General features: G+C 68.0%; 1 protein-coding gene across 1 annotated transcript in view; it reads left to right on the plus strand.

Annotated features, from left to right (window-relative positions):
• ABCA13 (ATP binding cassette subfamily A member 13) overlaps positions 1-8,653 on the plus strand; it is an 85,032-nt gene extending 76,379 nt beyond the window's left edge. The window contains exons 44-50 of the mRNA XM_045828858.1: positions 546-696; positions 2,289-2,423; positions 3,092-3,195; positions 4,885-4,977; positions 5,125-5,230; positions 6,197-6,334; positions 7,807-8,653. Of these exons, the coding sequence (XP_045684814.1) occupies positions 546-696; positions 2,289-2,423; positions 3,092-3,195; positions 4,885-4,977; positions 5,125-5,230; positions 6,197-6,334; positions 7,807-7,902 (823 nt within the window). The 3' untranslated portion in view covers positions 7,903-8,653. The remainder of the gene's footprint in view (positions 1-545; positions 697-2,288; positions 2,424-3,091; positions 3,196-4,884; positions 4,978-5,124; positions 5,231-6,196; positions 6,335-7,806) is intronic.
• The last annotated feature ends 1,685 nt before the right edge of the window (positions 8,654-10,338 follow it).

Genomic DNA, 10,338 nt, shown 5'->3' on the forward strand with positions numbered 1-10,338 from the left:
CGCCTGCCCCTTCCGGCCGGCGGGGGGTGAGCGCACCAGGGCAGGCCCTCGCGCGCGCTGTCTCCGCCGTGGCTCCTGCTCGCCTGCGTCCCGTCGGGGACCGCCCTGTGACCCGGCGCGGGGGCTCGCCACGCCGCGGGGTCCCCAGAAATCGCGGAGGGCTCGACCGTGGGTCTCTCCCTGCTTCCCGCCCGCTCGGTGACAGATCAGACACAGCCGTTACGCCGCCCGTTTGCTTGAAACCAGGTCCCCAAGGGCACGGCAGTCATCGACTCTCGGGGGTTCACGTGGACCGTCTTGGGGGGGCAGCGGTTCCGACAGCCGCTTCCCGAGCTCGCCTGCGCGCCGGCGACAACGCGGGGTGCTTCTCGCCGGCCCGGCCTCCTGGGCCCCTGGGTGCCTCCGCCGTCACTGAGCCCCTCTGTGCCAGTTCCTGAGCCGCATTCACTCCACGGACCCCGTGAGCTCCTCCGGGGCCGGCGGGGCCCCGAGACGGGTGCCGGGAGTGGGGTGTTCTGGACGGCGCTCTGTCTGCTTCTCCGCAGGGAGGACGTGGCCCTGTGTGCGGCCCAGGCGGCGGGCATCCGCGTCGGCTACTGTCCGCAGCAGGACGCCCTGGACGAGCACCTGACTGGCTGGGAGCACCTGCGCTACTACTGCCGCCTGCGCGGGATCCCGACGTCACGGGTCCCGGAGGTGAGCCCCCAGGGCTTCCGGGGGGGGGACGCCCACGCAGCCCCCTCAGCCCGGGAGCTGGAAGCACGGGGTTGGGCCAGTGCGCCCGGGGGTGCTCCCCGGGCTGGTGCGGAGGAGCCCCCGGGAAGGGCTCCTGCTGCGTCTGTGTTACCTGTCACTGAGGCCCGTGCGGAGGGCGGGGGAGCGGTCGGCGCACCGTGTCCTCCACACCTGTGCGCCGTCCACCCCTGTGCGCCGTCCACCCCTGTGCGCCCCCCCTCCTGTCTCCTCTCCTGTGCCCTTCACGTTGCCTGACTGCTCCTGTGTCTTCAGGGACACACGTCACAGAGGTGGCCTTTGCTGGGACACTGAGCAGGGTGCAGACTAGGAGCGACTTTGCTGGTGGGTGGGACAGGGAGGTCAACCCTGTCTCCCTGCCCACGAGGGGAGCGCCGCAGCCCGGGGAGGCCCAGGGGCGGCCCCCACCTGTTGTGAGCGGTGACTTCCCGGGTGGGCAGCAGGGGGCTCCCGTCCGCCCCCTGGCATTTGGGGCCCCGGGGTCTGCTCCCCGGGCCTGCTCGGTGGGGCGGCGGGACCAGAGTCCATAGGAGGGAGCCGCGGAGGACGCACCGGCATGAGCCCGTTTCCCCGGTGTCCCCTTCCGCCCCCACGTTGTCGGGGGAGGCTGGGACCGGGCCAGCGAGACCGCACGGTGGCACTCGCAGGCGGCCGGGGGACTCGGGCGGGTCAGGGGCGGAAGCGGAGAGCAGCGGGGCTGGAGACCAGCCGACTGGCCCCCCAGGCGGCAGCCAGCCCAGGACCTGCACGCAGACCACGGGGCCTGGAGGGTTAGGGTTAGGGCCGTGCAGGGCGTGAGGTCGGAGGGCATGCGGACCCTGCCCGCGTGGGGACAGCTGCCTGGGCTGCGGAGCGAGGAGCGGCTGAGCCGGTCTCCCAGGCTGGCTGAGAAGGGCCGGCGGACAGGTGCTGCAGGGGCGGGGGTTGTGGGCGAGCCCACGTGCCTGTGGGGGGGGCGGGCACAGCTCCCCGGGCCGAGGGTGCCCTGAGCCCCCCCGACGCCACGGGCTGGCCCCCCACCACTGCCCGCGGGCAGCTCTGCCCCCGCCTGCCCCACCCCGGGGCCACCGTGGACCCGCCTCCCAGTGGGGGTCTCGGAGCGGGTTTCGGGGGGGGCCTTTCTTCCCTCCTCCTGCCTCCGCTGGTTGAGACGCTCCCTCGGGTTTCGCCCCAGCCTGCTCCCTCCCCATGTCCACTCAGCCCCCGGTCTGCTGCCCCCCGGGGTCCGCTCCCTCCCCGTGTCCACTCAGCCCCCGGTCTGCTGCCCCCCGGGGTCCGCTCCCTCCCCGTGTCCACTCAGCCCCTGGTCTGCTGCCCCCCGGGGCTCCCCAGGCCCAGACCTCACGCTCGGGCGCCGCCTGCTCACCCCGCAGGCCCGGAGATCCCAGCGCGCCCCGGGGCACCGTCCGTCCACCCTCAGTGATTCCCGGGTCCCGCGGGGCCAGTGTGTCTGGGGCAGGGGCAGGGAGGAGGGAGGGGCAGCAGGAGGGGCCCTAGTGGGTGAGGGGGGCCCACGGAGAGCTCCTGTCTCCCAGGTCGCCGGGGACCTGGTGCGGCGCTTAGGCCTGGAAGCCCACGTGGACCGGCCCGTGGCCACCTACAGCGGGGGCACCAAGCGGAAGCTGTCCACGGCCCTGGCCCTGCTGGGGAAGCCTGACCTCCTGCTGCTGGTGAGGATCCCAGGGGCGTTGGCGCTGTGACCTGGGGGCGCCCTCCCGGGAGCTGGGGCCGCACGGCCCCTCTGCGGTGACCCGCTACTCCTGCCGGGTCAGCCCCCCCTCCCCCACGACCTGCCGCAGCCCCGGGGTTTTACGGAAGTAAGGTGTGTTTCTGGGTGAGTCCCCTGTATTTACCAAACGGCATGCCAGTGAGACGGTGACATTAGAAACAGCGTTTTGAAGGACGCCAGAGCTCACCTGCAGTCGGGAAACCCGCAGACAGTTGTCCCCCGGCCCGGCGACCTCCGCCTCTGACGCCCCCGGCACCCACGCGCCGATCGGTGGCCAGCCTGCTGGCCGCGCCCACAGGCGTGCGCGTCCCTGGCCAGAGGAGAGCGCGCAGGCGTGGTCCCACTCCCTCACGCCGGGCGCTGCTGGCTGCTGCCGCTGTGTTTGAACTTGACTGTGAGGGGGCAGCGGCCGCGCCCCTGAGCGAACAGGCAGGTGCCGCGCGGCGCGGGCGTTCTGGTGGCCCGGTGGCTGGAGCCCGGCACCCGGAGCCCGTAAGAGACGCGCATGCAGAGCCGGCCGGCGGGCCCCAGAGAGCTCAGAAGCAGAGGCGCCCCCCCCCCCTGCCCCGGCTGAGCCCGTCACCGTTGCCGGGGCCCTCTCCCCCGCAGGACGAGCCCAGCTCGGGGATGGACCCCTGCTCGAAGCGGCTGCTGTGGGAAGCGGTGGGGACGGAGGTTCTGGAAGGCTGTGCGGTGGTGCTGACCTCGCACAGGTGAGCCGCGGAGCGAGGCGGGGGCCGCGGGGTCTGCCTGTCCGAGGGTGCCACACTGCGCTGCTGTGGCGTCACTCACGCCGTCACGGGGGTCGGGACACGGGGACCAGAACACGGGGGCCAGGGAGTCACGTCAGCATGGCCACGCAGCCAGCGCGGCTGAGCTGGCGTCCGAACCTCACATCTGCCGCAGGCCCCCCCCCACCCCGTGGCCTGCCTGCCTGCCTCACAGAGCTGGGCCCCGGTGCGGGGGGGCCCCCGGGGACCCACCCGGTGCGGCCCTTCCCCCGGCAGGTTTTCCCCCGCAGCCCCGTCCGGCCCTTTCTGTCCGGGGCTGCCCACCCGTCCCGGCAGGAGAAGAGGCCGCAGGAAAACCACAGGTTTCGGGGTTTGGTCTCGGGTTCCTTCCTCCCAGAGTCAGTCCTGTAGTTGGACTCCGGAACGGTCTCGGCCGCAGGGCAGTGCGACTTCAGGTTCCGGGAGGCCGGTTCCTGGAGGGGCCGTGCGAGTCGCCGAGACCCAGCCCGGCCTGCTCCGAGGTGGAGCGGAGGCCGGACCCGGAGTTCAGACCGATCCCGGAGTGGGGGGCGCACCGCGGGGGGAGCGTCGCGGGCTGTGGGGGCGCACCCGGTTTGTGGGTGCTGGCGGGGGTCGCAGACTCCAGGTCGCAGGTGGAGGAGGTCGCCGCTCCCCGCAAGGGCAGCGCCAGCGTGTCCTCAGGGTCGCCCTCTCCCCGAGCCCGGCCCCCACACCAAGCGGGGGGTGGGGATGGGGGTGTGAGCAGACCCCACTGCTTCACGGCGGCTGAGGGGCGAGCCGGCCTCTGCCTGTGGGGGGCGCCCTCGCCCCCCGAAGGCCCTGGAGCGGGTCCTGTGTCGCTCCTCCCTGGGCTCGGTGGCTTCTGCCGCGCACGCAGGGTGCAGGGGGCACCCGGGTCTCTGTCCCGGGGCTGACGGTGTCGGTGGGCGCTGCACGGGGTCGTCGTGATTGATTACGTAGTTGTAACGGTGTAGTTAAAGTTACAAACCTCCACTAAGTGCTTCCTGTTAAAATGTGAGTGTACACCACAGATAAGTTACAGGTCGCTAATTCCATTGCGTTTTATGTTGTAGCACGTGAAAGGATCGTGTGCGTTTACTCGTATGCAGTAAATATGTAACTTACTTCCTCATCACAGTTAAGGTCTCTGCTTACATCTTACGCTTACAGACGCCAGGGTTATTTTATATTACATCGTTTTCTATAACACCTTTTACGTTACAATAATCTTCCGTGTTCAAAGTGTTCATTTTTCCTCTTTTCGACACACTTCGCCGTAGACTCCAGATTTCCTTGAACTCCGCTGGGAAACCCTGTTTCCTTCCATGAAGCTGCCGCACGTCTGTGGGGGGCGCCCCTCCCTGCGGGCCGGGTCTGCAGCCCCGCGCTCCCTCCCCTTTGTGGCTGCTCCCCCACCCTGGGCGTGCGGAAACGCCGGGGCAGCTGCGTCCTTGGCCGTGTCCTTGGCCGTGTCCTTGGCCGCCCGCGTGCCGCCTGCCCTGGACGGTGTCCCTGTGGCTGGGGCGCCGTGTCCGCACAGACGCCCGGCTGGCGTGCGGCCCTGGCGCTGCGCCGTCGTTACTCGCGAGGCGTGGGGCCGAGCCGGGCTGCGCGCTCACCCCTGTGCCCCCCGGCCCCCCCCCCCCGCAGCATGGAGGAGTGCGAGGCCCTGTGCACCAGGCTCGCCATCATGGTCGACGGCCGCTTCCGGTGCCTCGGGTCCCCCCAGCACCTCAGACACAGGTGCGTGCCTCTCTCCCCGCTCAGGCGGCGGTGCGGGGCGGGTGCTGTGCCTGCAGCCTTGTGGGGAGCAGGGGGTGTGGGGCGTCCCTGGGAAACGGACTCGGGTCCCCCGAGAGCAGCTGGGCTCTAAGGCCGACCCGCCCTCAGGTTCGGGGACGGGTACACCGTCAGGGTGTGGGTCTGCGAGGAAGGCGGCCCGCACGCCGCCGTCTCCGCCTGCCTGCAGCGGCACTTCCCGGGAGCCCAGTTCAAGGTAGGGCGGGGGCCCGCGTGGGGGGTCCCGCGTGGGGGTCCCGAGTGGGGGGGTCCTGCGTGCGTCCGGGTTCGGTGGAAGGTGTTCACAGACGCTCGTGGTCAGCCCCGTGCTGGTGGGAGGGCCTGCTCGTGGTCGGGGCCTCGGGGCAATGGAGGGGCAGGGCCCTGCAGGCACAGCGCTCCAGGCTGACCACTGGGGACGGTGCCCTGCTGGTCCCGGGCGTCACACCCTCCGCACCTGCGGGCCCAGCTGCACTGCGAGGCCTGGCCTTCAGGACGGGCCACGCCCCCGGGAGTGTGGGGGTCTCAGGCCTGGTGACGCCAGCGTCATCTCACAAGCAGCAGCTGCGCTGGCAGCCACACCCCCTCCTCCAGGTGGGTGCACCCCCTCCTCCAGGCGGGTGCACCCCCTCCTCCAGGCGGGTGCAGTGCCCCCGAGCCACCGGCTTAGACCCGCGGGTTCTCGGGTGCCGGCCCTCGGAATCCAAACCTCGCCCTGCGGGTTAGCCTGTGAGGGCCCCACCTCCGGTGCCCTGGGGCCCGAGTGCGGGCTGGTCCTCACTGCGGGGGGTGGGGTGGCGTCCCACGGCAGTGGCGGCCTCCCTGTTTCCATGGTGACCAGGGCAGGCAGGCCGTGCGGGGCTCACAGGCTCCCGTGGAGCGCCCCTCGGGGACCCCACGGAACAGCCCCTGTTGCTCCCCCCGCCCCTGGCACATCTGAGAGGGGCACTGGGAACAGTCATGTCCTGGGAGGTGTGACAGTGAGGACAGTGGGGACCGAGCCGCTGGACGGCCGGCCGTGCACCCTGCGGGGTGACTGACCACCGTGCAGGGCGCCCTCGTGGGGCGGTGTCGCTCCCGGCTGCACTGGAGACTTGCGGAACTGGCGTGGGGCGGTGACACCCAGCGGGACGAGCTCCTTCAGTGACAGCGTGTCACGAGACCCTGCCCGTGGGGCTTCCAGGGCCGGCGCCTGAACCTGCTGGAGTACCACGTGCCGCGGGCGCGGGCCGGCCTGGCCGCCCTGTTCCGGGTGCTGGAGAGCAGCAGGGCCGCGCTGCGCATTGAGCGCTACGCCATCAGCCAGGCCACGCTGGAGCAGGTAGGGCCTGGCGGGCGCCCGGGCGGGTCGGGGCCGCGGAGTGGAGGTCCCGTCTCCCGGAGTGAGTTGCTGTCGGGTTCACAGAAGCCGAGGAGGAGGGGGAGGGTGGGTGTCGGTGGTCCGCTGATCGGGTGCTCTCCGCCCAGGGTGCCTGTGGGGCCTGCTTCCACTCGTCCACCATGACACTGGCCTGTGGGGGGGCTCCGTCTGCAGGGCCGGATGAGAATAAGTCCACCAAGACGTGATCTGCTGGGGGAGGAAAGGTGGCCTGTCTCTCCAAGGAGAAGGGCCAGGAGCCTGTTCCTCAGTGGGGTTTCGTGGGGTTCAGTTTGCACAGGAGCGCAGGTGAAGCTCGTCAGCCATTGTCAGGCAGTGAGGGTCAAACAATGGATAGCATACAAAGAACTAGGAGGGCTTATTCTGAGTCAGGGTCAGATAGCTAAAGAGCTACGAAACTTTGGGAAACAAACTCATTTCCTGCTTGGACCCTTATCATTTAAATTGAGGGTATTCTTAGCAAAGCAGGTTTCACAGGATCTTACATATTCTTTCCCTGATCACCCAGGGATCCCGCCCTTTCCAGCACAGGGCTGCACCGCCCTCTGTCGTTGTTTCAGGCTTAAGTCAGACACGGGAAGTAAGGCAACCAGGGGATTAGGGGATTTCTCGCAGACAGTGAGGACTTAGGCTTTGTCAAATCCGAGGGGCAAGGGTTCACCACCCCCTTTTGCTATAGTCCCCCAAAGTCCTTCCCTGGGGGCCTCCTACGTGACCGTGCCTGTCTTAGGTCGTTCCCCCCCGAGGGAATGTTACCCGTCATTGGCTAACCGACCAAGCACTGGGGGCCAGGCAGGGTGAAGTAAAAGGGGCAGAGGCGGTGCTCCTGCCAGGGAGACAAGCTTTGTCTCCTTAGTGGCTTATGGTCTGAAGGTCACTCACTGAGCCTTAGCCTTGGGGGGTTACAGCTCCTGAAACGAGGCAGGGCGGCTCCCAACACTGGCCGTCCTGTGGGTGACCCGCGCCGCCCCTGTCCCACCCCCAGGGACCGAGGGGCACCTTGGAAGAAGGGGCTTGGTTCCCCAGGAGAGTCCGCATGCACAGTTAAATCACAGCTTCGTCCCCAGGGCGGCCTGGGGCAGCAGGTTTCCGGGCGATTTACTGTTGTCCGGACATACCTGCCGTTCCTGGGGTCTGGTTTCTCCGGACATACCTGCCGTTCCTGGGGTCCGGTTTCTCCGGACATACCTGCCGTTCCTGGGGTCCGGTTTCTCCGGACATACCTGCCGTTCCTGGGGTCCAGTTTCAGGGTTCGCCCGTTAAAGGTGGTGCGGGGAGTGCGGGGAGTCGGGGGGCGGGTGCGAGGGGCCGACCCGCGGTTTTGGAGGAAAGCTGGGCAGTGCTTTGGGAGGGTGTCCCTTCTCACGGCGCTGGAGGGCGGACGGACGGTCAGCGGTCACCCTCCCGCCCTTCAGGTGTTTATCAACTTTGCCGCGGAGCAGCAGCCGGCCCCAGCAGCCGCTCCCGACCTCTGCGCCGACGGCGGCCAGCCCCACCCCCTGCCGGTGTGAGTCCCGGGACGGGCGCCGGGGGGACTGCCGGTCTTTGTCCAGGCCCTCGTGGAGAAGCCGGCGCGGAGCGGATGGCAGCGCCCCCCGCGCTCGGACCGCTCTCTCTGCTTCCTCTCCCGCTCTGGCGCCCCGCGAGCTCACAGCCAGCGGTCGGGCGGTCGTTCTCTCCCGCGGACGCCGGGGGGTCCTCCTCCGTGGGGGTCCTGCGGCTCTCGGCCGAGGAGCCCCGGGGTGGGGGCCGGCCTCCCTGCGACCGGGCCTGGGCGGGGTCCGAGCCCAGACCCCCACGGCTTGGAGCTGGGCATCACCGGTCTCCAGTGTTTGCGCTTCCTTTCGAGGAACTCGAGGCCCCCGGGGTCGCACACCCCCCACGCTCTGGGGGAGGTGGCACCCCAGACTTCCCGTCACCCCGTCGTCTCTGTGCTACAGGTGCTCGCCAGTGTTGCGACACAAGCTGAGTGAGTTGGATGCAAACCGCTCCTCACACTGGGTGGCATTGTGTGATAGGACGTGAAAAATAAAGTTGCCATTTTTTTCTTCTAAAAGATGCTTTTTAAAAGAAGTAGGGACTAGAGACCTTTTTAGTCAACACTGTAGCAAAATAAAATAAATTGTACTTGGCATTCTAGCATTTATACAACTTTTACCAGAATTTCACAGAGTATAGTTTTAGGGGAGTATAAAAGAAATATGATGTGAATGTATTTTCTGTTCCTTAATTTGTGTTAATAAAATTACCTTCTAAAAATTATGTCAAGTGCCCAGTTTTCTGCTGCATCAGCAGCACCGGGGGCTGGTTGGGGCGGAGCACCCCCGGGCCCCCTGGGTCGGAGCTGCTGGGGGGCATCTGCTGGCGGCCCCTCACCGGGAGGGCCCTGCTCGGAGCTTCGGGGGGCCAGCCTTCCCCGCCGCGAGGGGCTTCGAGCTGCTGAGGACCCCGGGGCATTTTTCCTTCACGATTTGCCACGCTTGTCGCGGCAAAGGCGACATCCCACCACCGTGTCAGCGAGCGCACCCCGTCTCTTCGACGTGTTTTAGGGGGAAACGGGGTCCCCTGAGCTCAGGGCACGTCTCAGCGCAGCGGGAGTCGCCGGGTGGAGAGCAGCACGCCTGGGAGTCCCGCTAGCGTCTCTCTCAGGCGGCGGCGGCGGGGGTGGGGATCCCGTCTTCCCGGACAGGCGCGTCCGTGGGTGCAGCTCTGCACGTCACCGAGTTTCCGCTGTCACCAGATCACGTGGCAGGTTGGCTTCCCCGTTCTGGTCACGGGGACCGGGGTCACGGCTTCAGACACACCTGTGGGGTGTCGCGCTGGTGATGGGACACGGGCCCCACTTCCTCCCTTACCGTGTCGTAGGGGCGTGTCCCGCCGAGAGGGGTCGCAGGGAAACCGCGTTGGCACCTGGGTTCGAGGGCACTGGGCTGTGTCGGGGCGCGCGCCCGGGTGGGGCAGCAGGGCAGCCTGTCTGGGCGCCCCCCCCGCCAGCTGGGCATCGGCGGGCCTGGCTCCGTGTCCAGCTGGAGAGTGACCTCCTCTCTTCGTTTCCTTCCGCTTCTGTGTCTGTTGAGAACTCGGCCGACAGTTCTACGGGAGCTCCCTTGCAGGCCGGGCAAGATGTTTGTGTGGTTTTTCCGCAAAATAAAAGACACATTTTTCATTTTCACCAATAGCTTTATTGTTTGGATATTTGGCGTAGGTTGGCTCTCTCCCCTGTGTGCTATAATGTTGATTGTTCCCAATTAATGTCCCAGTGGGTCGCTGTCCACTTCCGCTGGCCTGCCCGACCGGGGAGTGCTGTCCCGCCAGGCGTCTCCGGCACGGAACTCCGCAAACGGTCTGTGCCGCGTCCGAGCGGTCCCGGCACCGGGTCCGTGGGCCGGGCCAGCCCTGGCGTTTCGGCCGTGTCTTTAACTTCCGTGATGTGATGCGCATGACATGCTGAGAAGGCTGCGTGTTTCCCCCGTCCTCAGTGTCAAAGTGGCTGCACAGAAACCCACCGGTTTTGGTGAGTTTGTTTAAATGCGCGCTGAGAGGACAGCCGTCAGGACAGGCTCCGACAGGGCGGTTTCCAGCGGGGGCACAGGCCGCTCAGCGCTGCTGGGTGACCGCGTGGAAGGGAAGACGGTGAGCTCTCTGGCCAACCCGAAGCTGCCTGTCTCCACCGCTTCTCGGAGTCGGGGTCTCCCCCGTCCTTTCCCTTGGCCCTTGATTCCCTGTCCGGAGGGGCTCCTCGGGCCCAGCCTGTGGGGCGCTCCGTGCGGCCTGGATTCGTGGGCGCTCCCCCCGCCGGGGGAGGGGCGTTTTCAGCCGTTACCTCGTCACCTGGGTTCTCGTCCCCCGCCCGCCCTCTCCGCCTCCGGCGGCTCCCGTGCGGAGAACGCTGTTGCGCTGGCGCTGTCCCCGAGGTCCCCGAGGTCCCCACACGGCACTCACCTCTC

This window comes from Phyllostomus hastatus, unplaced genomic scaffold, assembly GCF_019186645.2.
Source record: "Phyllostomus hastatus isolate PE091 unplaced genomic scaffold, TTU_PhHast_1.1 phas_scaffold_78, whole genome shotgun sequence".
Lineage (NCBI taxonomy): Eukaryota > Metazoa > Chordata > Mammalia > Chiroptera > Phyllostomidae > Phyllostomus > Phyllostomus hastatus.